Source organism: Phaethon aethereus, assembly GCF_964289735.1.
Source record: "Phaethon aethereus genome assembly, chromosome: 1".
Taxonomy (NCBI): domain Eukaryota; kingdom Metazoa; phylum Chordata; class Aves; order Phaethontiformes; family Phaethontidae; genus Phaethon; species Phaethon aethereus.
Window position 1 is genome coordinate 156,189,797 of NC_138575.1, and position 27,573 is coordinate 156,217,369.

Genomic DNA, 27,573 nt, shown 5'->3' on the forward strand with positions numbered 1-27,573 from the left:
CAGTAAACTTTTACCAGCAATGCTTGAGTGTCTTTCACTAGAGGATATGCTATTTTGCGTGATTTAGGATCACAATGCTCAGCATTGTAATGTAAAAGGTTATTATAGGCTTTCTGATTACTTTTTGTGTTTGGACAAAAAATAGCAAAAATCTTCCCTTCAGATGAAAAACTCTGGTAGGTGTGGAAGATTTGTGGCAGAAAAGTCAGAGAGCACAGAGCTGTAGAAAGGTGTTACTCCTAATATTAAAGATAAACTAAAGAAGAGGAGGATTACATTACATAAAATGAAAAAACAACTTTATTAAAATTCTGAACTAACAGCAGTGCCAGATATTAAACTCAGCTTCCAAAAGAAACACAGCATTAATGTGATTGGAAGCTGAGCCAGCCAGCTTGTTAGCTGCTTAATAATGGTTTTCTAAAGAATTCATCAGGTTATAAGTAAGATTAACATCTTGGTCAAAATGATTATTCTTATGACTATTGTGACTTCAGGTTTCATACTTCAGAGGAGTGGTGCTGACACTTCATTCACGACAGCAAAAGACTGGTCTTACTTAAGAAATTGCTTCTATATTAACTCATAGGAGTAATGTATGAACCTAGACTTTAGTTCTATCAGTGGAAACTAGATTATATAGTTGCACTGTGTAACAATGGGAAGCAGATTACTCTATATTCAAGAGTTTTTTAATCTCAGTATCAACTATTTAATAATGCATTTCAGGTTTTATTTTCTTCAAAGCTAGAGGAGTTTGGTATACAGTAACGAAGAAACGGAAAAGTATTTTACATGGAAACATCTCATGGCACATTCTCAAATATCAGCATTGCCTAGATATATCAAGCAAGGCACAGATTTCAAAATCATGAAGCTGTTGAGGTTGAATCCTGGAAGGATTTTTTCCCTAAACAAAGTGGCAAACTGGTTTTGAATTCATGTAATCATAGTACAACAAAGTTTTCCATATTGTCAACCCTTTCAATTATTATTAAGGGCAGCTGGAAAACTAGCATTCTGTATCACGAAATTTATCATCTGATTTTGGTCTGCACCAGGGTAAAATCAAAGCTGCATCATTTCTACAACAGTCTGATAGGCAAAATGTAGATTTGAACCTTGATATACCACAAGTAATGATAATTCCTTACCCAGCAGGATACTGCCAGACCTATACTCTACTCAGAGTATACAGTGAATACCATTCCTTATCAAAGCTGTATCAAAATTGGGAACCTTCCATAGAAAGTTTGGGTTTGATAGATCAGTGTTTTTTAATGGAAAAAAATTTTACTGGAAAATTCCATTGCACAACATTACATCTTTATGATTAAACTTTCCATTTACAAATAGTTTGAAAAGAATTAGTTTATGCATAGTAGATACTATATATTACCAACATGAACAGCCCTGGCTGTTAGTGGTTGCCAATACACTGATAAAAACTTCACACAAACACACGTCAACTATTAGATGGCCTTTTATTCAGGCAATGACTATTTATTTCAGTAACTGAGATTGTTTACTAACCTAACTATAACCATCACAAGTTATAAACTTAAAACATCATTTCATTTCTAAGCTAAAAGAAACACAGGTCTTGTGATTAAACTCCCAGCTAAGGAGTCTGGGGATAAAATGGTTTCTCTTATAAAAAGCTCATCTCTCACAGGTCCCATTAGGACATCAGAATATATGGTTTAAATCCTACATAGCAAGGAATCAAAGACTTGGTCTACCCACAGTTTCTGTGTTAATTTAATAGCCTGACTGCTATACATACTGAAAATATGCTCCCCTCCTACGCAAATTATTATATTGATATAGATGGGGCCATGGTGGTAATGGACAAAGATGCCTTTTTCTTCTGTCAGTGTGTTCCTGATTCCACACAGGAATGAATACACCTTTACACTTGTGTAACTTCTCAGACTGCATGAGTTTTCTGCTTTGATTATCAGAGAGAGCAGGAAGAATTATTTTGGCCAAGCACTGCAGGATTTGGAGAATAGCTTTTCTTGAAAAGACAGGAATTATTTAACTTTGAAATGTTTCATTTTGTTAATAAAGCTTGATTTTTCATTTCAAAATGTTGCATATTAAGCATCTCTAGATTTTTTTTAAGAAGGATAGCATATTTAGAAAACAAAATGCAATATTTCACTTGACCTAAAATTCCCTTTGATTTTTCCAGCATAGCTCTCAAACCACCAACTGCATTATGTGTAGTTTTACCCTTAACAGTAAAGGCTATACAACTGTTCTGCTTACACAAACCATATTTAGACTTAAGTTTTCAGCATGAAAATAACTGTACCCAGTGCCACGCAAATATTTAGACATCTGCTTCTCCACATTCTATTGAAATAAATACTATTTGTCTTGTGTCTATTCATATTTGTGTATTTGTATTGTGTGATTTTATGTAATACAGGTGTTATATCCTTAAGATTAATGCTTTTAGGACCTTGAAAGATTTCATTCTTTCTGTCATTGCTCTTGCACCATTCAATTGTCCAATTACACCAAACAATTTGCCATTCACTAGTAAGGCACCTGAAGCAAAGGGAGATCCTGATTTTCCATTTTCTGTCCCATTTGTATTGATTATAGGATCAGAAATCTCAAATCTCAGTCCTCCATGCCTCGGGCTGCTTATAGACTTGGAGCTGAACTAATTACAAATGCCTCAACAGAGGCTGTTTTATTTTCTTCACATGGAGCTTTTATTGGAGTGGGGCTTATCAGTTCACACGTACAAAGTTAAGCCCGTTCCAGAAACACAGATATTTCACAACTCAGAAGATTCCAGCTTGACTAGATCTTAAAAAGCTCATTCAAGGAAACACTTCAGCAATTTTATGTTAGAAGAGCTTTGGGATTAAAATGTGCTTACCATTTGATACTGAATTTCCATTTTCAGCAGTCACAGAACTGGACAGTGGATTAGATGACTGAGTTCCATGGTTATTTGCATTTTTATCCTGGGTTTCTGGTCCAATATCTGATGTATTTGGATCTTCCCGGCTCCTCAAGTTTAGATTCGTTTCAGCACCTGACACAAACAGAGAAAAACCTTGTCAGCTTCCTATTAACTCATGGCTTTCACATCTAAGTAGAAAAAACTAACAGACAGAAACCAAATTATTTTATCAAATTAATTTAATTAATCACTAAATTCATGAAGCCAGTGATAAATGTGAAAGGTTTAAGTCAGTGATTTTTGCAGGATTTTTCATTTTTTTGCTAGTGTTCCAATTGTAGCCATTTAAAGTTTATGGAAGTGAAAGGCATTAACAAAAATTCATTTGTACTGTTCCTTTTCATATAAATTTCAGATGATAAAACTTAGCAAATGTTTCTATTGCCTCTATTTTAGATTCTATTCTGTTTCACATGAGTTCATATTCCACTGTCATCACTGCAATGCCTTTCACTATTGCATTACGTGTTACTAGCAACAGCTATAACATGGGTTGATTTTTTTTCTCTTCTCTCCTTCCACAAGAACTGGAATGGCTTTTGATATGAAACCATATGCAGCAAGATTTCTCCCAGCAGAGCCTCCCTGTGGGCATTATTTACCCTGCCTCAGGGCTCTCCAGCCATCAATTGTCATTTTCTATAAAGTTCCAGGTTTTCATGTCATAGACTTTTAGTTAAATTTCTTCAAGACATCAGGAGGAGGTCTGATCCTGTAGGAGTTCCCAAGCTATGTACAATGCACGGGCATTTCTTCAAAGAGAAGGGCAAAACCCTCCTCCTCTTCTCCCTCTGACTGATGGCGCCTACAGGCAAAGCAGAACAGCTCACGGCGAAGTGCCCAGAGCTGGCTCTGGGCTTGCCTGGCTTTGTCAGCCCGGTGTGCCACAGGAAACAGGGCTCAGCCATCGGCCATGCCCGAGAGGTGCTCCCCACTGGAGCTCAGGGGCCGGTGGCAGGTTCAGAGCTGGGAGACAAGACCGTGAATGGATGGAGATGGTAGGAGGGACCCCCAATGCAGCTCTGGTACCTCTGGCTACCCCCAGTCCACCCCCACGAGGCAGGGCTGAAGAGGCTGTGTGAAATGCTGCACTGGCAAGGCTATGCATTTTTTGATAGATTTCTCTCTCTTTTCTGTGTTTCTCTTCGTTTTGTAGTGAACATGTATACATACTATTTCCTTGACATCATCAGGTTTGTTTCATGGAAGACAAAGCCAAATTCAGTTCTCTCTCTGTTTAGCTCCATTTTACTTTTCCTAACTCTTTCCACCTACTCTGAGAGCTGGCCTTAGTGGTGGGCTGACATATTATGACTGACCTGGGTGCAGAGGCCCTCATTTAGCACTGTAAAATGGAAATTTTTCTTCTATGGCATCTCTCAGAGAGCTATTCCTTGATTTTGGTTGTGTCTGTTTAAGCTTTGTCATAATGAAAGCAGCAACCAACGGAGGTCAAAAGACTAGCTATTAAAACCAACATTACCCCTTCACCCATATTTCCAATGACATCCTCAGCTCTGCTAAAGATGTAATATATTTTTATAAGTCTTCAGTACATGAGCATTTTTCAAGTGGACAGGAAAAACATTTTTTCACCAGGTAACAGATACTTTGCCTGCAAATTTGCAAACAATGTTGACTGCATGATCAATTTTTAATTTTTATGCCTAACAACCCCCACCTGGTTTACAAAGTACCAATATTTTTAAAATGAACTAATGAAGCAAAAACTGTATATCCATTCTGATTAACTTGAAATGTTTCACTTCATTAAAAAGGGCTTTCTTAGTTTTGTTTAGCTTTCAGTTATCTAACTCTGAATCTTTCTTAGTATTTCCTTTTCTAACAAAAAAGCTGGCTTGAAAAGTCGAACAGTTCATTTCCAAGCTGTCAGGATAAAACATTTCAATGGGTTTTTTTGGTCCCTCCCTTGTCCTCATTCTCTGATCATTATTTTTTGCCAGATCTGATTGAAGTGTTTCAGTGGCACTGTTTCATAAACTGCGTATTTAGGCAAATGTGCTATTCATTGAAAAAATTAGTCCAGCTCTACCCACAGTAACTGATGGGAGAGGCAGCAGAACCAGAGTCTGAGCTGGAAAATGCATACAGTACAATTATAAGAGCATGCCTGATTTAGCTTTTGTACAAGCAACTTGACTGCAAAATGCATCTTTGCAGCTCATGTTAAGTTTGTCTGAAAAGGAAATGTCACTTTTAGATGTTAATAGTCAGTGCACTTGCCTATAGATCATAATCCACCTACATAATTATTGTGCCACCTTTTACATAAAGAGTCTCGGGGGAAGTGGCTGGGATCCTTATTTTTCTTGATAACTGAAAGATTTATTGATTTGCCTGACAACTGCAATTCATTTGAGAATGTGCAAGTAGAAAGACTTTTTCTTGCATTCCTATTTGCAGAAGCCTTTTGTTTCACAGGTACATTGATATATTTTCGTGGCATTCATGAAGGGCTCTCTTCTCCTCTATCTTTTCTCCTTTATTTCTGTACGATGAAGTACTACAAAGAACTGTGGATAGCTACTATTGATCTAAAACATCATCCTAAATTGGCAGAAACAAGTAGTGGACAGATACGGAACATATCTTTGGGACAGCTATCTAGATAGAGATCTGTTATCCTATTTGCTCTATTCGGTCATTGTAAGACATGCACACCTTTAGTCTCCAAACAGAGGACTACACAGAGAAAATATACTTCATAGTGCCTTATTTAATTAATCTTAGGGGTGGGAGAGAAGACTGTATTTTGTTTCAGAATAATCTGGATTAGATGAAGTTACTTGTGCTAATTTTGTATATATAGGCATCTTCAGCTCCTTGCTGGAACAGGATTAGAGGACGCTTTAGCCAGGTGTAACCAGTGTACTCTCCCAGTGCTGCAAAACATACCTAGGGTCACTGGGTAATTCAGGCTGGAAGAGACCTCAGGCGGTCCCTCGTGCACCCCCGCTCCAAGCAGGGCCGGCGGTGGGATCAGAGCGGGTTGCTCAGGGCTTTGCCCAGACGGGTCTTGAAAGCCCCGAGGCTGGAGCCTGCCCAGCCTCCCTGGGCAGCCTGTCCCTCTGCCCGCCTCTGCCCGCCTGCCCTCGTGGGGGAGAGGTTTCGGTACCCAGCCCGAGCCCCTCTCGGTCCGGCCGGTGCCCGCCGTACCTGGCTGCCCCGCCGCGCCCGGCTGCGAAGGGCCCGGCCGTCCCCTCTCCGTCCCCTGCCCGCAGGCCCCGGGGTGGCTGCGAGGTGCCCCCGAAGCCGCCTCTGCCCCCGCCGCTGCTCACGGGGACACCCTCCAGCCCCGAGCGTCGCAGGGTGAACTGGCCGCAGGTTATCGGTGTCTCTCCTGCACTGGGGGCACCAAACTGGCCATGGTACCCAGATGTGGTCTAACGTCCTCGGGAGGGGACAACCCCTGCCCCGAGCTCCTGGCTGTGCTCCTGCTGACCCAGCCCTGGATGCTGCTGGCCACCGCTGCTGCTGGGGCTCGCTGCCGGCTCCTGCCCAGCTCCCAGGGCCCACAAGCGCCCTTTCCCCAGAGCTGCTTCCTGGACAGTCTGTCCCCAGCCTGTATCCTTGCAAGAGGTAATGCCTTCCCAGGTGCAGCACTTTGCATTTGTTTTTCCAATAAGCTTTAACATGCCAGAAGTCCCTGACTTTATCTTCTGCGCTGAGGTACCCCTCTCTGTCCTGCCTCCCCATTACCAAAAATCTCCCTGAGCATAACAAAGGTGTCTCCTGACTTTTTATCATAATATTTCTATTCTGTATTCTATTATTATTATTGCACGGTGGTATCTTAGATGGGAATATTGTGGACAATTATAAAAGATATAGGGAAGCCCTCTGTTAACACTAAAGACTTAGAAAATTCCTACTGATTCCTATTTTATCTATCAACTATTGGTCTGAAATTCACTTCACCCTCATGTTTTCTCAGTCACCTAATATAGAAGTTTGGACTCTTCTCCACATTAATGGCAACTTCCCCCTGCTGCCATGAACCCCTGCAGATACAAGTATGCACTGCTCTGTCATCCCTTAACAGTTTTCTGAAACTATCAGAAATAATTTAGGAGAGAGGAAAAGAAAAAACTATGGTTCCTACAACTGAACATCTTCAATAACACGCTGAATGTTTAGACTTGTGCTCTGCTGTTCTCACCAGATGGATGGATTATTTACCAGGTTTCAACTTTTTTTTTTAAGTAACAGCATTTTAACAGTTTCCAGCTAGTAATAAATCTTATTTGAAGAGTCATCCATGCCTACTTGTGAGAGACTAGCTACAGAGAGGTATCAGCTGTGGGATCATGGTGGGAGTTCATGATTTTAGAAGGAATACAAGCTTTAAGTGAAAACCTGCAGATTCTTTGCAACAGTGAACTTGGATTATTATTTCAGCAAACTGACTTTGCCAAAAAGATATCTCTGACTCAGGCGAATTCTGCTCTCACTAGTCTTGCAGCTAGTGAGGTTATATGGACTACAAGGATGTACGGATGTTTGGATTGGGGGCATAATTGTCCCCTCAAACTGCAGCATAGTTAATAGCTGGAAGCAATCACATGTATAGTGCTTTTAATCAGACTATGACAAATCAACGTGTAACAATTATTTCCTTACAAGCAAGCTCTGTATTCCAATAAACCCATTATTAATTACATCAATATTACTTGAAAAGTGTAAGAGGAAAGGTATGCAAAAGAGGCAGCTCATGAAATCCACATTTGCTTGTTATTCTCAGTGTTCCTGGAAAAGACTGAATTTAAAACTCATGACAAAGTCATAAGGCACAGGATGAACTGAAATTTCAGTTATTTTGGAAAGAAAAATCAGAGTATGGCAATCACGGAAATGATTTAATATATCTACTTCTTATTTTCCTTTTTGACTCTTCACTCTCCTTTCACTCTTAAAAGAAACCCAAGGCACTGAAAGTCTACATAATATAACTTTTACGTCAAAAGAATAACTTAAACCCTTTTAATTGAGCTATGACTTCCAAATAGCCTATTATAAAGCTATTTTTTCTCAAACATAAAATGTAGGACCCCAAACATCATAGTTATTTCATAAGTAGTACTTAGGCTGAATTAATTCTGTTATCACCAGATCAGAAAATGGGCTAGCATAGGCTCTATTCAAATGAAAGAAAAAAAGTGCAGTACTAAAACATTTTGAGAACCTTAATTTTGTAAGGAAATTATTTAATAAAGTCTAAAGCAAAGTATAAATCAGTGACAGATATCAGCATTTAGGTGGAATCACCATATACTCTTTGTGCAGCAAGACATGAAAAAACAGTATGTTGTTAAAAAAGCAGTAACTCACTCGGTTAGGTTGTATTTTTCTTTTCTTTCAAAGCCTTTAGTTTTGCTCTCCTTTCTTTAAAAGTAAGTATATCCGTAACGTATATCTGTCGCCATATGTTCTTTTTTCGAATACTTCTCCTTTTAACATTTAGTGCTCATTTACAGTCTGACTGAAAACTCGTTAATAACAACAGAAGGCCTCCACTGCTTTCAGTGGGTTTTGGATCAGATTCATGCTTACCTTGGATGTTTCGTGCAGCACTGCCAAAGCACCAAGGGATTCATAATACAGGATGAATACGGGATAAATACAGAGGGCCTCGTGCTTTGTCCATCCTGGTAATTCAAAGGTGATCATAACTCTTCTCTGGCCCCGAGGCAAATGGTAAGAGACTCTTGTCTATGTTATTACACTTTCTTGCCCCTCCGCAACAGAGAGGCTGCATCCAAATTGTCTACCGGGAATAGTCCCTGGCTTGTGCCGTTTCCTGAACCATGCCCCGATCTGTCTGGAAGGGAGCCAGCCTGCCAGGTCCAAAACCATGCCAGGGACTGCTCTAGCACTTTGGCTGCGCAGAGGATTGGGCTGCCATACCCAGGACATTCCCTGGCACTGGCTCATTTACTAAAACAGACACAGCCCTTCACCTTGACAGCGCTAGGTACCACAGTCAGAAATAAACGGTCAATATTAAGTCTATCTCAGGAAAAGGAAAAATACGGAAGAAAAGCAACCTCAAACCAAATGGGGTAGTGGAGCGCTGAAATGTTGTACAGTTTCTGCTGAAGTCACATTTGAAAGTTTCGTCCTGACTGTATGGGGAGAGCAGGTTCTTCCTAGTTTTGCTCTATTTGTACATGGAAGTCGTTCACCCCTCTTGATATGATTTGACTTGTACCTGGACTATTCTTCCAAGGCACACGTTCCTTTTCATTAATTAAACAGTGAGCTAGGGCTGAGTAACTTCAGTGCCATAAGCTAGGCAGGATGTATCTAGGTCCTAAAGTAGAAACAATCTCTGTCTTGGTCAGCAAAAATACCAGCCCCATAAAACAGAAACCACAAATATTATAGAAAAAGCTTAAAAGCTTTTCCACAAAGGAACGAATCCTACAAAAATATGTAACACATATAATTATGGAAATAAATATATGAAAAAAAGCAGGAAATAGTTCCCCTTCTTATCATTTAATGTCTTTAATAAATCCCAGGATAACGTTAAACATTATTCCTTCATTCATGGAAAACATGACTTTCTGTAACCAATAGTCAATACATGGTTTTAGTTATCAAGGTCCACAGCTATTCACACTTTATTAGCAACTATGAAATCTGGAAAACATACACATTCTGGCAGAAAAATTAATGTAACACAGGAGGAGAAACTTTTTGTACCTGGGCTACTATGGCATCTAAAAGCTAAATAGCTTGATTTCCTTGAAACCTGTGGCTGGCATCCAGCAAAATGGAAATTTCAAATCAAGCAGCTTGTCATTATACATGTGAAAAAGAGAGAACTGATGGATCCTATTAACCAGCATATGAAAGACAAGATGTTGCAGACAGAAGGGATTCCTGATCTCTGCTCTCACTCTTTCTTGGGAGAGTCAGGAATATACCAAATCCCCGCAGCCAACCCTGAATATTTGTCACATTTACTGTGGTAAGTGGACATTGCGAAGTGAGGAGGAAAAGAAAAAATATGGCAGAAGTTATGCGGATATTTTTTGGTGAAGGAAAGGGAGAGGAAGGTTAAGTAAGAACCATTTTACTTTGGCTCAAGTGTTTACCACTGTGTTTTGTTGCACCTTGGCAACTGCACTTGGTTTTGCTCTGACTTACTGTTGAGACATTCCTTGTCCGTGGCGTTTGCTCGCTACCCTCAGCACACGTTGCCTCGGGTGTCCTTTTGCTGGATAAATGCGTGTTGCTTCAGAGTCGTTCAGTTTTCCCGCATGGAGTCACACTGTGACCCGCTGTAGCATGACTGTTTACTTTGTCTGCCAAGAGCTGGAGGCAAACAGATGCATCTGTTTGCTGAAAGAAATGGAGCAGGATGAAAACTGTCAAGGCAGGATTCCCCCGGCCGATTAGCGTGTACCGCCTGTCTCCCCTCATAGCTGCGCTGCTGGCTGCCGCTGCCCTCACAGGCAATAATTATTCATCCATTTATTTCACCTCACAAAGCCTGCCCTTACAGCAGCAATTGTCTAGATTTCCCCCTGCAATGATGCTCCTCGGCTAGGAAGCAATGAATTTGTACCGTTACTGCCAGCACCCTTTCCCTCCGAGCTGTGGAAGTGGAGCTACCGGACGGTGTTAGAAGCCACCCCAGGAGCCGCGTTCTTCAACAAAGCAGGTAAACACAGAAAGAGACCGCTGCTGCTTTGCTCTGGGAGGCTGCGTTCGTGGAAGTTCTGTATGAACACTGGAAAGCAAAGAGAGGAGGTGCAGGCCATGGAGAGCATCAAGTGACAAAATTCGCTCTGCTGAAGGTAAAGAGCTCCTCTGAAGAATGTGCTGTTAATGTGACACTGATCAGCTGGAGTTCAGAAGATAAGGCTGGTAGTGAGAAAGAAGCAACTGCAGGAACTCCTAGGTCTGCTTCAGCCCTTAACACCAGCTTAATCACTTTTTTGTAAATCGCTTCACAGCTGTGGGAAGTACACACCTAGAACAGAAAGGTTTCTTCCGCTTTCTTCTCTGACGATCTTGTGCTGGTGGGAAGGTAGTGCTCTTGTTTTATGTTTATTTCAGTGACAATCATTACAAGCTACAAACCTTTCCCTCCCTCCTAGAAGTCAGTTTAGGGACATCTCTGGGTCAGGTAAACTTTCAGAGTTGTTGGGGGAGATAGATAACCCAAGCGCCTTCTGCCCCTCTCTAGAGGGCTCTGGATTGTTGGCATTAGGCTTGTTCCCAACATGAGACATAGAATACCGCTGCTGAAGCGGAGAAAACAGCCTTCTTAAATACCGGTAATGGACGAAGAATATCTGGACAGGCTGCCACCTCTCCTGTTTGATAGTATCTGAGCAAGAACTTGGAAACACCTTTTTAATGCAGCAAGTGTGCCAGAGTCCAGCCAGGGCACGTGTTTCAGAGACGGGGGATTTCATTCACCCCATTTTCTCTAGGAATTGACCTCTGCAGGCCTTTCTGAGGTCCATTACTAACCACAGAGGGCAAGAAGGAGGGCAGCACTGCTTGGGGCAATTTCCTGCCTCTAGAAGAAGCATTTCTTCCCTCCATGTTCCCATATTCCCCACCTTTTCAAGTCTAATATGGAAAAAAGTAGCTGATTTTACTCTGTAATAATTTTGTTTACAGTTAGGTGTGTTGATTGGCTGACCAAAGAGTCTATTTCTTGTGTTTGTGTGGTTAAAAAACTACTGGTGTGCTAGAAGAGGAGGAGGCAATTTGGTAAGAAACACAGCTTCCCTCTTTTAAACTGTTTTCTTCTAACCAATGTGGATGCAGCCGTTCTTTTTGAAGGCAGACATTTAAGTTTGTTTACGTTTGTGTGTGGTATCTCAATAACAGAACAGCCATTACTGCTGGGCTTTAGCTGCTGTTGAAAGAATTATGTGATGAGACGCTGTCTCAACCTTCCTCCCCCTCAAAAACAGTTGCAAATATTGTAAAAGTAAATAAACAAAAAACCCCAAACAAACAGGGTTTTGCTACTGCCAACAGCACCACATCAGTTCTATTTACTATTCCCACAAAATACTTCTACAGAGATTTTTCAGGATCTCTCTCATACTAGCTCTGGCCTTGACTGCAATGCAGAAATCTTAGCCTAAGTGACTGCATTGGGCAGTCCTGAGGGACAATCCAAAGAATATTTTTGGATGACCTGCACTGTAATCCTGCCCACCAAACAAGGACAGCTATTCTGGAAAACCTCTCAGACAACATTCCCAATTTGCTTTCCAAGCGAGCTTCTAAAGTTAAAATTGAGTTTAGATATTTCTGTAGCTTGTTTAAGTTCATTTTGAAAGGGATACAGTGATGGTCAGTGAAACCTCTGTGAACCTCAAAGCAAGAACATATGGCTATCACGGATGCGGTGTGATAAGCATCCACACTGTGCACAAATATAGGCAACCTGTGGCTAAAAACTGTCACTACATACTACTAGTATGTCAGCATCATACTGCAACCAGCCCTTAAGGAAGGAGCTAAAAGAAATAATGAAATGTAGAACTTCAGGTCTAATTTTTTCATATGTTTTTTCTTTTAAAAATTGCACCACACAAAGGGTAAAATTAATTTTTATGTTCTTCATTTTAAAATAGAGTGAAAACTCAAGCCAAAAGAGCACTGAACTTGAAGGCTTCTTTATTTTCCCACTCACTGTTGGGCCCAGGGGGAAGACAGATGCCCCAAACTGCTACTCCTGCTTCTAGTGCTCCACTTCTAAACATTCTCCTACCCTCTTGACAGCAGAGTGCAGCAGTGTGGAGAGAGCATGAGGGTCAGGCCACCCTCATGTTTATGACCAAGTCTTTTTCCCAATCTCTTTCCAACCATCTTCTCTTGCTTCTCTATCCAGCCCCACAAGATGCTGAAGCTGGAACTAGAACACAATCCACACACGTGGGTCTATAGAATTTCATGGCAAGCTGCATGAGTCCTGTCAAGAACTTTGGGTCGTCACTGAGGGGCTGGAGTTTGCACAGTCACAACTGTGTTGCTCTTGGATACCTGAGCCAGTGATTTTAGAAGTAGCTTGGTTCATCTATAACATGTCTTTGGTTGCTGTGTAGACATACCCCTAAATGAAAACCTATGTTACTATGTTTGAGGCAAACCATTTCAATACTCTCCAAACATTTTTGAAAGACCAGACATGAAAGAATAATTATTTCTGCACAGAATTTCAGAATGCTTGATTTTCATTACAGGGCAAAACAAAAATAGATGTCACAATCCTGGCATTTTCTGTGAAATAGAATTGTGGTTCTCTGCTGAGGCTCTATGCAGATGACTTAATGCTGAGACAGATGTAAATAAGTTAAAAGCATCCAAACAGATTTCTCACTCGTGTTGAGAACTTAATTAGAGACTTTCACTAAAATGTGTGTTCAAATTTCATTCTCCACTATATCCCAAATGCCTGTAGTCCAATAAGATCAAGTGATATGAAGTTTACTGACAAATAGCCATATTCTTGGTTGGTATCAGGAATGTAAGTGTGCTACAATTCAATTTCCTTGTTCTCTCAGGTATGGCTAATTTCTCACATTAATGTATCTCTTGTTTACAATTAGTGATGTAGTGGTTCCTAAACAAATTTATTTGTGGTTCTGCATCTTGGGTCACAAATAAAAAATACTGAAGACTGTTTCTATTTAAAGAAGCCCACAACACTGTTTGTAATGAGACAACTTCCCGAACCATTGCTGCATTTGGAACAATGATGTTGCATCAGATGGTGAAGAAAAGACATTGTTATGAAAATAATAGTTGAAGATGTCCCTGCTCATTGCAGGGGGGTTGAACTAGATGACCTTTAAAGGTCCCTTCCATCCCAAAGGTTCTATGTTTCTATGATTCTATAATAATCTTGTAAATGTCTACCTGAATGATGAAAGTCACTGTTAAAGGTGGGATATTATTAAAATCTATGGGCTTGAAAAACACTAAGCTGAACCAATATGGTGTGGTTATTGTGCTCCAGTACCAGACAGGATGAAGGGGACACAAAGTAAATCCAACCCAATGGAAAGAAAGCAAAAAAAAAATCAGTAATTTAAAAGGATGCCTGCAGTTCTTTGAAGTGGACCATGTAGAAGGAACAGGAAAGTCAGTGTGATTACTTCTCCTCAGCTTCTCTCTTGTTAAGCAGTGACTGGGTATGAACATGAGAGAGCCCGTACTGGGTCAGACCAAGGCTCTGTCTACTCCAGGATCCTTTTCTGACAGCTGTAGGTACTTACAGTATAAGATAATGTCAAAAATGCAATGATATTTCCTGTGTGACCCTGAGGCTGCACAGTCTCCTCCAACCTCTATTTGACTGGATATAGGCTTTGGAAATGCATGGAGGATTGCTAAGGATTTGTTTTTATTTTCAATAATTTTCAATCATTTAAAATGCTAAATAAATATAATAAAGATTTATGACAATATCCATTCTTTTTTCACCTGAAATATAAATGAGACTTGATTTGTTCTTCTAATAATTTTAAGGTTAAAATTGTTTATGGTATTCACACATGAAGCCTCTTTTCCATGTCAGAACAGAGAACCAAAGCAAATTACACGTTACATGATTTTAGGCTGTAAGAGCAAACAGTGAAATCAGCCAGGAAGAGAAATGCTACAGTGAAAAAAAATCGTCGTAACAGAAACCCAAAAAACCCTTCAGCAGTAAAATATACCAGTTTTCAGAGATTCTGAAATGGAAAAGTATTCTTGGCATATTGTATTCATCCTAAAACAACAAATCTTCTCTTTTGAGAAATTATCCAGATAATGGCAGACTTACAGATGAGGAGAAGACTGCAGGTTAAGGTGGTATCTTTCAGGCTGTAAAAAAGTTCATAGATATTCTGCAAACAAGAATGGCAGGTACTTTCCCTAGACTCTTCTAGCCCCTTATTCTGCTGCAGTAACACAAAACACAATTATTTCCTCAGAAAAATCACCCAGCACGGGCTGGATGGTAACCATATTGCCAGCAGTTCTGTCTCCTCCTTTGTAACTTTCTGCATAGGGCATCTACAGCTGTCCAAGTATGTGCCTTTTCTTTTATGGCTCGCATTAAACTCTTACTAGCAGGGCTTTGGCTTTCTCCCACTTTTCCGTACCTACTGCAAGAGATTCAGATTGAGAGCTGCATGTAGTCCGTAGTGAATCAGAGAGTGATGATTCTCCTGCATTTAGATATCTAATCTGAAAATTAAGTCACAGAAAGTCACCCTCACTCCCTGGTAATTAAGGCAATTATATAAACAGATATTAATCTCTTTCTGAGAAGTGTTGTGAAACTTAATTCATCAAAGTTTTAATGCTTTGAGAATTTTACTTGAAAGATGTTGTAGGAGTGCAATGCCTGATGTAATCATTCCTCCAGCATTCGCAGTTAAAAGAAGATAAAAGGTGACAACACAGCTTTCTGTTTTACTCTCGTTTTGTCAGTTGCCAGCTTTTGCCACAAGGAAAGTAAAACTTCTACATTGTATTCATATAATGTAGGAATATTGAGATACAGATATGAATATTATCTTTATTAAGTTGCTTAAGGGGCAATGCTGAGTGGCTTAGAGGATAAGGGACTGGGATTTCATCTCAGAAACCCCAGTGGGGATTCAATTTGCAATCCACTGTTGAGACATTAACTGCACAGTAGTTTAATCTGCTGACAGTGGGAAATTATTTACTAGTTATCAAAAGGATACCTGCCTTTGAGAGGACAGTACTTTCCATACATACACAGTAAATCCTGTTATTTTCCAAGTTGGAGCCAATTTCAAGAAAGAGTATTTGACAAGCTTTAGTTGCAACTAGGTACGTCTAAATATCTGTATTATTTGCGAGTTTGTAACGATCTTCCTGTGCCTTTCAGTGCTTAAACTGGAGAATGTGGAATGATTCACTGATAGGTGAAGCTACCTGCCTTAATGTCCTGGTTTTGGCTGGTATAGAGTTAATTTTTTTCCTAATAGCTGCTGTAGTGCTGTGTTTTGGATTTAGTATGAGAATAATGTTGATAATGCACCGATGTTTTTAGTTGTTGCGAAGCAGTTATAGTGCTTATACTCAGTCAAGGACTTCTCAGCTCCCCATGCTGTGCCAGCGGGGAGGTGCACAAGTTGCTGGGAGGGGACACAGCTGGGACAGCTGACCCAGGCTGGCCAAAGGGATATTCCCCACCATGTAACGTCATGCCCAGTACATAAACTGGAGTTGGCTGGGGGGCGGGAATCACTGCTCGGGAACGGGCTGTCGATCACTGGGTGGTGAGCAATTGTTGCATTGTGCATCACTTGCTTTTGTATATTCCATTATTATTATTATTATCATCATCATCATCATCATCATCATCATCATAATTTCCTCTTTCTTTGCTGTGCTATTAAACTGTTCTTATCTCAACCCATGAGGTGTTTTTTTCCGATTCCCTCCCCGATCCCCCCTGAGTGTGGGCAGTGCAAGTGAGTGGTTGTGTGGTGCTTAGTTGCCAGCTGGGGCTAAGGCACGACACTTGGAAATACCTCACTTAGGAAGCAGGTAAAGAGGGGATTCATATAGTTCACGGATGTCATAGATATTGGGCAAACATTTGAACAGTATCTAATGTTTTCATGCCTCTTGTGATGCTACTATGTAAGTTACTAAACTGTTTTGGAAAATAGGTCACTGAAGAATGTATAGTCTTGCATATACAGATATACTTGTATTGAAACACTAATAATAATTCACAAAACTTGGAAGCCTACACATTGATGACCTACATAAAGGAAAGGTCTTCCTAATTTTATTTCTTAGGCACCTAAATCCAGGGTTGCAAACTTGCATATTTTCTTTCACTCAGACACAGAAGTCAAACATCCATGTCAATCTTTTCTCAACCAGCAGGAAGGAAAGAAGGCATTAAGTCTTTATTTCAATAGCCTGATGGTAAGGAAATTCATCCAGGAAATCATATTTCCTTTGCTCATGTCCCTTTAGAATCCACATGACTGCTGACTCTGCGAATCTGAGCATGGATGATGGGCTGGGAATTATTCCATCTTTTGTTCTGAAGCCGAAATGATCCCCTTTGTATGGAATAATTTAATATCAGCTGTACCAATCAAAAGAAATAACACTATGACCTAGCAATCTGAGTACCGTTCATCCATGCTGAGGAAAAGAAAATTCTGTCCTTGGTCCACAAATATTTAATATGAAATGCTTAAATATGTAATTGTCTCTTCATTATATAAGGAATGTTTTATATGTTGAATAGTTTAAAATATTTGTACATCCTGCTAGAGAGTGAGGTTTTGTGACTAAAGCATTGGATTGGGCTTCATGAAGCCTAATTTCGAATCTATGGCCCTGTCTAGAAAGATCTGAGCAGGGCCTCTGCATGTGACTATTCAGTTTCTATTTGTCTTGCAAACTAAAATTTCTACTTCCAGAAATCAGGGAGAATAGAAGAAAAGAGTGTGTGTGTGTTATCTGTACTTATCTGTACTCAAGCCTCATTTTATATGGAGTAAAAGGAAATCCCCATCTAACAATACAGCTGTAGCTTTAATGACAACTCTTTTCAACCTTGGAGAAATGACTTTATCTCAGTTCTCACCTGTTACAGTTTTGCTTATTTAAACTATAAGCTCTGCAGAGCAGAAAACTTCTCCTATTACATGTAAAGTATTTTGCAAGAAATTGCATACTCTGTAATCCTGATTATTGCTTGAACCAGTAGATATTACTTTTGTATCAAAAAAAGGTCAGGCTAGACCACCAGGTAATGAAAGTTGTTGCCATTTGATTTCTTTTTTTCTTGCTTGTGTGAAAGAAGAGTGCTCTCAGTTCAGTTCACGATAAGTCCACAGTCCATCAGAAAACCACAAATCCATTCTACTGTGATTCTAGATGATCACTTCCCACAGAGACGTCAGGAGCCAAAAGGACATCAGTGTTCTCAGGCCTTGAAATTACTCCTCCAGGGAAGAGGGAGGCATGTTGGGGGCTCTGTCTGTATTGCACTTTTATTGGCAAGGAGGGTTTATCCAAAAGGCTGATGATTCCATACAGAAACTTACTGATTCCCATAGCTAACTCTCCTTGACTTCAAAATGGCCCAGTTTTACTTTCTGGTTTTAGTTACGATTGTTGGTAGGTTATAACTTATGGAAATAAAGGAAACTGCACATTACAGAGTGCTGCTCTAGACCATGTCCTCAATTCTAATGAATTTCTATTAAAATTAATTTAATTTTTTTAACCATATAATCTCCTACAAATAAAATGCTACGAATTACAAAACGAAGAAATAAAGACGTTTTCCAGGAACTTAATCTGCATTAGGCAATAGGTGATAAAAAATCAGGAGGTAAGACATGGACTATTTCTAGTTTTACATAATAGAGTCCACTCTGCTGATTGCCATCTTATTATTTTGCATCAGAGGTTAAATAAAAGATATTTTTCCCAGCTATTACCCTAGAAATGAACTGAACACATGAAGTACATGAAAAAAAGGTAAACTGTAAAAACATGCACATACATTCACCTGTATTTCTTTGTTACTTTCAATCCATCTGCTCATCATTGAACTATTCATACGTAACCCCACTTTGTATTTTACAGTATCCTCCTAGCTCATAAAATATTGATTCAGGATTTTTTATCGTATATCTTGAACTTTGATCTTTCATACTTAGTGCTGCCTTGATGAAATATTTAGAAGTACAACATATTCCATGTGAAAGGTAAATTTAGAGGCTTTATATGGTAGCCTCTGTTAATGCACTAGCTTCAACCCACCAGAGACTCAAGCTGAACTATGTCGTGGTCACATTTAGTTGAAAATTGAGTTTGCAAAAATCCTGCATGCCAAAGAAACTTTTTTTTTAAGGTAAAGGTCAGTTTTGTGACTTGGTTGGCATAGACTTACCATACTTCCTCACCAGGCACATTGAGAGAGACTTGATAAGATATATCCAAAGAGCTGACTTTAATAGTTACTTCCCAGTGGATACAAATGTATTATTTATGTAATAAAACAAGACCACCAACTGAAAAAAACCAACAAACTAAACCAAAAAAACATTCTATATACATTTATAGGCATTGAATCTTATCAAGTAATTTTGCCAAAGCAAACAAAACTACTGCAACATCTCCTTTACAAATTTATCAATTCATATACTCAGAAGAAGAAACAAGGCATTCTTCTGAGGTTGTCAGCTGATGAAGTTTCAGTTCATAGCTCATGGCTGACTGAATTCAGCATTTATGAACATGCAAGGTCCAGCTAAAGCTTTTTCAAGGTCTGGAGGACTCACAAGGGTTCTGTCCACCACAGTTTCTCTGATAGCTGGTAGGAGCCTTTCTGCCAGTATAAGTTTCTTGTCTCTATCTAGCCACTAACTTTCATGAAACCTGTAGAAACTCAATTAGTTTTGAGAACTTTATCTTCTTGCTGTATTTGATTGAAAAGTGTTTTGGCTGAAGGCTTCCCAGGTTCATAGGGACAGGGAGATAGGGTGCCATACACATATCCAGAGTAAGCACAAGCACCTGCTTCTGTTCTATTATAGCTGCATAAATCAGGATATGATACTGAAATCAATGAAGCAGTATATATTTAAGAAAATGAATGAAGAATACAAAGATAATTGCTACTGTTTTGCTTTATATTTAAAAAATAGGACTTCATATTGCCAATTTTGAATACGCTGCACACAGCTCTTGGTTAAGATAAGCTGTTTGGACAGACAGAAGTGAAGAAGCAGAGAAAACAGTCCTGAGGTTTTATCACTCTGAACTTTAAATTCACAAAATTCTGTGTTTGGGAGATGCTACTAAGGAGAGAAGTTTCTGTATACAGCACACTATTTTCGATAGGAGATTTTTTTTTAAATCAGAAAAGTAATGTGAAGACTGGAGTCAGTGTTGTAATTGATATGCAGAACTGGGATTTACTTCAACTTTAATCACTTAGAAGTTACAACTCTACTAGTTTAATCATCTAGACTTTCCTCATACTCAATGGGGAAAGATACATGGCAGGATTTAAACTGACAAAATGACTGTCTTTTCACAGCCTAAGGATTTGATGCCTACATATTGAGCTTTTAGACGGACAAAGCTAGGTCAGAAGCATCTCAGCCTTACAGAGCAGCTAATTGAATCTGTTAACATTGGGATGAATTTTCATTATTCATAAGATCCATAGATTTGTTCTAGCAACAACATGAAACCCTTTATTACCTGGAGAAGGCAAATTAAGTGATAATGTCTGAGGACTGTGGCCTCAAAAACTTTTAGCAAAATGGCAAGTTTGCTTCTTTTTATAGTTGGTTTTTGCACTAGATATAAAAGATGTTCTCCAGATGCCAGAAAGCCAGCATACCAAGTAATCTCTGGGTATGTACCTAAGTGTGTGTAAATGACAGGAAAGGTAAGAATAAAAGGATAGAAAAGGGAAATAAATACAGTTTGCTGCAAGACTCTCTATCTCAGCTTTATTTAAGAGATTAATAATGGCTGTATCACTAAGTTCAGAATTTCATGGAAATGAAATAATAAAACCTTAAAAGAAATTCTTCAAATTAAAGTACATGCTATCTACCAGACACCTAGCCATGTATTTAATTAAAAGTATTTCTATAGATTGTTAACATAAACTCATTTTCACATGATGCAACACCTGTGTTTATTTTACTGAGACTGCTGGAATGTTAAAAATAATCCATTTAAATTTGTGTCATACAAACATTCTGATAAAAAAAAAAGAAGATATCTCAGAGAAAACCTGAAGACCTGTAATTTTTATATGCAATGTATTTTCTATATGTGTTTCTTAGGTCTACAACAGATCTTTCTTTAAAAAAAAACTTAATGATGGTTTTGTTTTGTATTTTTACCTACTCTGCCAGCTTCCAACGTAAGAAAGTTTTGGTGCAGAAGAAATACACTATACAGAAGCACAGAGGTCTGTCTTACCTTCTGGCTCCCTGATCTTACGTCCTGCTGCAGATTTTCGTAGTACGCTCCGTCCTGAGTTGAACAAACTAGTTAACTCATCAAGGGGACTGGTCAATGACCTTGAGTTTGTAGGGCTGTATGGAAATGAAGATGACGAATTTGAGTTGAATTTCCTGTGATCTGCTCTTGCCACCTTTGGGGAGTAAGGCAGTTTGGAGAATGGAGAAGGTGAGCATCCAAGCTGAGCAGGATTTGGTCTCTGAGGTACTTTTGACAGGTCTGAGTTTGTACCTGTTTTCCCTGTATTAATCAGAAAACTAGCACAAGTCTCTGGAGGAAATGCGAAATGTGTGGAAGCCCGGTAGGAAATAGGAGGTGGTACAGGAGGAGGGGGTGGTGGGAGAGGAGGAGGTGGTGTGGAAGGAGGAGTCACTTTGCTGGAAACATTGAACACAACCAAGCCTGGAGATGCTGGTCTTTCATTCTCCCCTTTCTGGCTTTTGGAGTATTGTGGTGATAATGGACTTGAGCCTTCTGACTGCACAGGGTATTTTAGGTTGGTTTCCAAGACAGGAAGCTTTTTGACTTCTAGTGGTGTTAGAGGTGACTCATCAGAAGCAGGTGAACATGTGACAGGGGTTGGAGGAAATACAAGAAGTGGTGGCCTGTGGGGGAGCAAGTTAGGGAAAGGGGCTGGAATGTCACATGAGTCTTTACAGATCAAAGCTGCTTGACTGTTTCCATCCAGTGTTCCATCTTCAACGTTAACATTTTTCTTGCTTTCGAAGAACAGAGGAGGAGATCCGGTCACTACCGGAATTATTGCACTACCACTGCTCCCTTCTTCTGGTGGAAAATACTTCATTTCTTCATATACAGACTCTCCTTGTTCTGGGCTTTCTGCTTCAGCAGAACTGTTTTTCATTGCATTCCCTACCATTTCAATATAGACAGGCTCATTTTCCTCCTCTTCTTGTGACATATAGAGACTCAGCACACCATGTTGTGGCCCATCAGCAGAAGCTGCTCTCTGCACTGTCACAGTGTCATAGCCACCTGGTTTAGCTACTGTGCTTCCCTGTTTTACATCCCCAGGCTTTTGGCCAGGTATTTCTTCATAAGAGCCACTAAGTTTTGTATTGGGACTTCGTTTTGGTTTTCTGGGAGGTATTTTTTTCATGGTACTATAGTCATCACTGTGGGGCCTTGGACGGGTCAGTACTAGGAAAGTGAAAAAGGTCTGTGTTATTAACAGATCAAAGTCAGTTTTTTCTTACACAGGTCCAGAACGTTAAGCCTTCAAATGTTGCCCATATAGTTTTACAATGAGCAGCAGTCACAAACACAGGGATTCAGTCAAGTACAAGTATTTCGAGGAACGAAATGCATAACTTTCAGCTTCCACACCACAAGCCTTCGCTACCTGGGCATACAATCTGCTTTGGTGATCTCTACTGCCACTAAAAGATGAGAACTAACACCTGAGGAGATATCTTTTGTATCCAAATGTTCACTGCAAGGTCTGTAACACATGGAAATACGTGCTTGTTACTCCTTTGGCACCAAGGGAGGGTGGCATGCTTTTAACTAGGAGTTTCAGCATGGTGCTACTTTGACACACATGTTATTGCCAGAAACTGAAGTATCGCCCTTTTATCTAATCTATAAAACTCTAATTATAGGCAGATATTATGCCCATCTCTTCTTCTTTTGTACTGCAGGTGTGGAAATAATTTATAAAGCTAGGAAATCCCGTAGCCTAAGGGCAATTCCCCAACTGAGTATACAGTTAACTAAACCAGATGTCTTTTCACAGCCTCCAGGCACATATGGAGTGGAGAGACTAGATACCTAGGTGATTGGTCTTTTAAGATCAAAATTAGATGGTGTAAATCAGAGCTGGTTTTTGGACAAAGGCTCTGGAAACTGACATAATTCTTAGAAAATGAGTATACAGTAGGGAAACTGGCCTTGTTGTTTCATACATATGAGAAGAATTCCAAAGTCGTTTTGTGAGTGTATATAAGCATTAGTGTTAAGACCACACATACATATATAAATTGTCATTCTTTCAAAAACCTCTGCTAGAGCTTTTTGGTTAAATCAATCATGTCTTGCAGAGCTGGGCACAGAAAGCCAAAACCGTTGCAGAGCTCCTTAAGCCACACTAATTTAAAAGTATATTGGACACATTTCATCTCTCCTTACACAGAGCTTGAACAAGCAAGGAAGAGGTTAAGAAAAATGGACTTGCATCTAATGAACTGGACAGGAGAACAGTGATTATTTTGCAAGAGGGAGCTGCAAAGGTTTCCATCCATTATATGCAGGATTAGAGAATGGTTATACATAGCTTTAAACCCAGCCTGAAGGATCTTCCCTGATAAGCCTAGAGGATCCTTTACACAATGCATGACAAGTCAGGCTTACCAAGGAAAATCAGAATGCATTCCTCCCCTTCATCTTCTACTCTTTCATTTCAAGGGTGAAGGAGAACAGAACAACTGAACTCAAAACAGTTCTATATACACTATAATGCATTGAGACTCTTTGGGACTTTCATAGCCCTTTCCTTCTAAACAAAAAAATCACTGTAAGCAAGTTATGGCACAAACATAAACCACTGAATGCATGTTATTCATGTGAACATAGAGAACACGTAGGAGAAAGTTTAATGTTTGAGTTGCTGAATTTCAAGATTCGAGCATTCGGTTTAGTGATGCAAGGTATTCTAATATACAGCTTAAAAGGTGAAATAAAATCATCAGTGGGGTGGAATAGCTCAAGTTGACAGAGATCCTTTGTCTCTAGAGGGAGTTCTGCAAATAGGTTTTGGTTGTTGACAAACTAGGCAATTAAAACACATGAGTATTATTTGATGATTTGGAAACAAATGACAAATTGACTAATTTTATTTACTGCTACTGAAATATTTCAGGGAAGCGGGACTTTTCAAAGGTGCTTGACTCTGCTGAAAAAGATCAAAGTGAAAAGAATAAGTCAATAACCTAGAGTAACATTTGCGACTCTTTCTCCCTTTATGCCTAACCTTCATTAGCGGTTTCCTTAGAAGCTGCCGACAAGCAAGCACTAACAGCCTCGTACGAAGCGCTCAGTCGTGTGTTGGGGTCCCTCTTTGGTTTGGGAGGAGGCTGTTTCCTTGGTGATGGCAGGCTATTGCTATCGTCCATGCTGAACACAGAGTGCAGGGAGGGGGATCTGATGGATGACCCAGCCGCAGAGTGCACCAAGCCGTCCACTGCCATGGGGACAGGGACGGAGCTGGAATGGAAGTGCTTAGGCGTTCGACAGCCGGCAAAGCTGTCCTCAGAGACCTTCCCACCCTTGTCTTCAGCTCTGAAAACACAGAAAAGAGGTCCAGATGCATTATTCAAGCGATAACAATGAACCTGTTCATGCAAACATAACAACAGCTTTTTGGTAAACAATCTCACAACTCCCCTGCTGTGTGAGGGGATGTGTGTAGTAATCTTCTGACAAACAAATCCAGACCAAGCTGCTAGCTTTCTTCCATTTCCTGTTTCATGATAAATCGGGACACTGGCCCTTTTTCGCACAAATGCAGCCTTCCTTAAGCAGTTTCATATTGTTGATCAGACATTCACTGAATGAATTGTTCACACTTTGATTGCTACACACAATCAAAACCTGGGTTTTCAATCTGAATGATAATTTCTGGGAAATCCATTTTAATAGAAAGTTACTGAGGCAGCAAATGCTGAGCCTTTATCATTATTGTCTAAAAAGACAACTATAAATTCTATTTGGATAATGCAAATCTTTAAAATATTAGATGACCTTTTTAGCCAGCTACCTTGGCTGCTTGAACAATTCCACCCAGATATCTGGATATCTTCTTGTTTAAGCTTAATTATTACCTATCATTTTAATAATATTACTTATGACATTATGTTTAGTTATTTCAATTGCAGTTTTGGAGTTTTACTTATTCCAATTTTTCTTTTTTTTTTTTTTTTGCTATTTCAATGCTGATTGTGAAACTATGTTTATCAACTGCTCCAACAAATCAATTTTTAACAAAAATCCTTCTAACGTTATTCCTTCAAAAATCAAAATGTTGAAAACCTTCTAACTTAGAGTGGTTAGCACTGGATAGAAGAAGTCTATTCTGCCACTTTACAAACAAATCCTCTAGCATTTGTTTTTTTAAATTGTATTTCTGCATGGCAAATCACCAGCAGAGCTGGAATTCATGCACAGGATATAGCCAGCTGCCCATGTAGTAAATGAAATAGCTAAAGATGAAAGCATGGTGCTCAGTGGATAATTTGTTTTCACTGTAATGTTTAATTACAGTCTTTCCTACAAAGGCATTTCCTCCAATATGTAATGACTGGGATATTTGAAGCTAATTAAGCAGATGCACTGCCATTTTCACTTTAATAAAAGTCACTGACAAAAGCAATGAAAGCACTGGGAGTTGTTCTGGATGAAAATTAAGTTCCTATGGAAAAATAAACATTTATAAGTCCAGCAAGTTATAGGCACATTCCTGCTATAGACATATATCTATTAACTGCAAATTCTACCTCTGCCCATTCAGATGTCTGCGAGAAAAAAGATCAGGGACTCAGTTCCTAGAGAAAGGCTCTCCATCATTTGCTGAATCTGTAAAACAGGCACTCCTGAAAACTCTGATGGGAGTTAAACAAAAACATCTGTCTATTTTTAAATAAGAGGAAAGAATCCTCCTCACAGTGATTTGATCTAGTTCAACACATAATCAGGATTTCCCAATGTTGGAATTTTAAGATAGAGGAATTTTTCTTTGGTTTGATGAAAGTTCAACTATAAGCTATTTATCTTCAAATTAAAAACAATATTTCTGTAAAAAATAAATGCCTCTGAAACATAAGTTCCTACAGAGCTCAGTGTCCCATGAATAGGATATAAGGGGTGTCCTTAAGTTTCTAGACTTAATTACCTGATATGCAGAAAAAAATAGTGTCTAACACTTATTTGGGTTGTGTATATACTTGAGAATCTTCTTGCAATTCCTCAGTCATTTCTGTGGCTTTCTAAGCAGGGGAAGAAATCACTAAAACTGAAGAAATGCTTTAACTCTTCACAGTAGATGTTTCCTCATCTTACCTTTTGTGACCTTCCTCTGGTCTGTTTCTAGCCTCTAACTTTTCCCTGTGGTAAGCAGCGTTCATCTCATTGCGGAGACGGTCATTTTCCCGGGCAATGTCAGAAGCATTTTGAATGACCAAGGCATCGTATGTTTTCAATCCCATATCCTCAGCGTTCTGCAAGAAGCTTTTGATTGAGGTGACCTCTTCCTGTTTGATGCTCATCTTCTGTAGCAAGCGCTGGCGAGCTAAAAATCCTCTTACAACTACCATAACAGAAGGAAAAATAATGGACCAAAGACAGACAGCTAATTAATTAGTGAATAACTTAATATTACTGTCTGTTCTGCTGTAAACATGAGCAAATAACTTCAATCAATGCCTTCCACAAAGAACGAAAGAAATGTGACGGCGCATAAATAACATACTAAAATGGAACTCTTTCTGTTTTTTACTGTAAGTGTTTAAAACAAAGTAGTGATAGTAAATCCATTCATAAATTTGAGCTGTCACAACTCACAATGTTTCCTTTTACTGACCGTTATTTTTTATTACATTCTAACTGGAATTGGTTATATGCTGCAGACTGTGAAAGCATATATTTACACTGCAAAGGTCAAAAGATCATTTGTTTCCAAATAAAACCCTGAATAACTGGTTGTTGCATTGAATGGAATAGGAATCAAATGATCATTTGCTTTTGGTCAACTTAAAAATTGCTTTAAATATTTCGGTGTACCTAAAAAAAAAATCAAAACCGACACAAGATTTTTTAATGACATTTAAAGACCTTTTGTTGCTCATTTCCTTTCAGCAAAAACAATTAGATTAATTTAATGCAAATTTCTCAAATGTATCTGTCACATCACATCTGCTTTTTTCAGTTTAAAAGTTTCATCTGCATTGCATCAGCTTTTTGTATCTATTAGGCCTATTTTTCACACTCTTTGTCAGCCTTATGTCGGCAGAAGATTTTGGTGCATCTCCTATAATAGCTTCCTGTGTTACTTTCCTAAGTATGTACATTCATTACAACAAATTCTACTCAACCTAAGTACCACCTAGACCCTGAATTTTCAGAAGTACCCAGCTGATCAGAAACACAAGGCACAGGGACCTCCATGGCCATGAGGCATTCAGCACCAAATTAATGTCTCCATCTGCAACGGGGTGGTATTAGTATTCTCTGAGCATATGTTTTGGCTTAGAAGGAAGAGATAGGCTAACTAAAGGTGCTTTATCTGTGTTGTGGTTTTTTTTAAGTTCCACAAGATCCTAACTCTTTCTAGACCTGGAACAACTGCTCTGTAGTTCACAGGGGAGAACCTGTTTTAGAATTGTTCACCTGTTGCCTGAAATATTGTTGATTTTCAGTACATCATCTTATATGTATCAAAACCAGGTCAAACATCATCGTTGCTTATTATCGTTACTCTCATTCTGGTCACTGAAAGTTTTTCATAAATGAACTCTGCAGGCAATAGC

The 27,573-nt window shown here is 39.3% G+C and overlaps 1 protein-coding gene across 1 annotated transcript in view; it reads right to left on the bottom strand.

Annotated features, from left to right (window-relative positions):
* MYO16 (myosin XVI) overlaps positions 1 to 27,573 on the bottom strand; it is a gene marked incomplete at both ends in the record, with an annotated part of 338,331 nt that overhangs the window by 19,683 nt on the left and 291,075 nt on the right. The window contains 4 exon segments of the mRNA XM_082013934.1: positions 2,900 to 3,058; positions 20,993 to 22,195; positions 24,024 to 24,331; positions 26,108 to 26,354. Of these exon segments, the coding sequence (XP_081870060.1) occupies positions 2,900 to 3,058; positions 20,993 to 22,195; positions 24,024 to 24,331; positions 26,108 to 26,354 (1,917 nt within the window).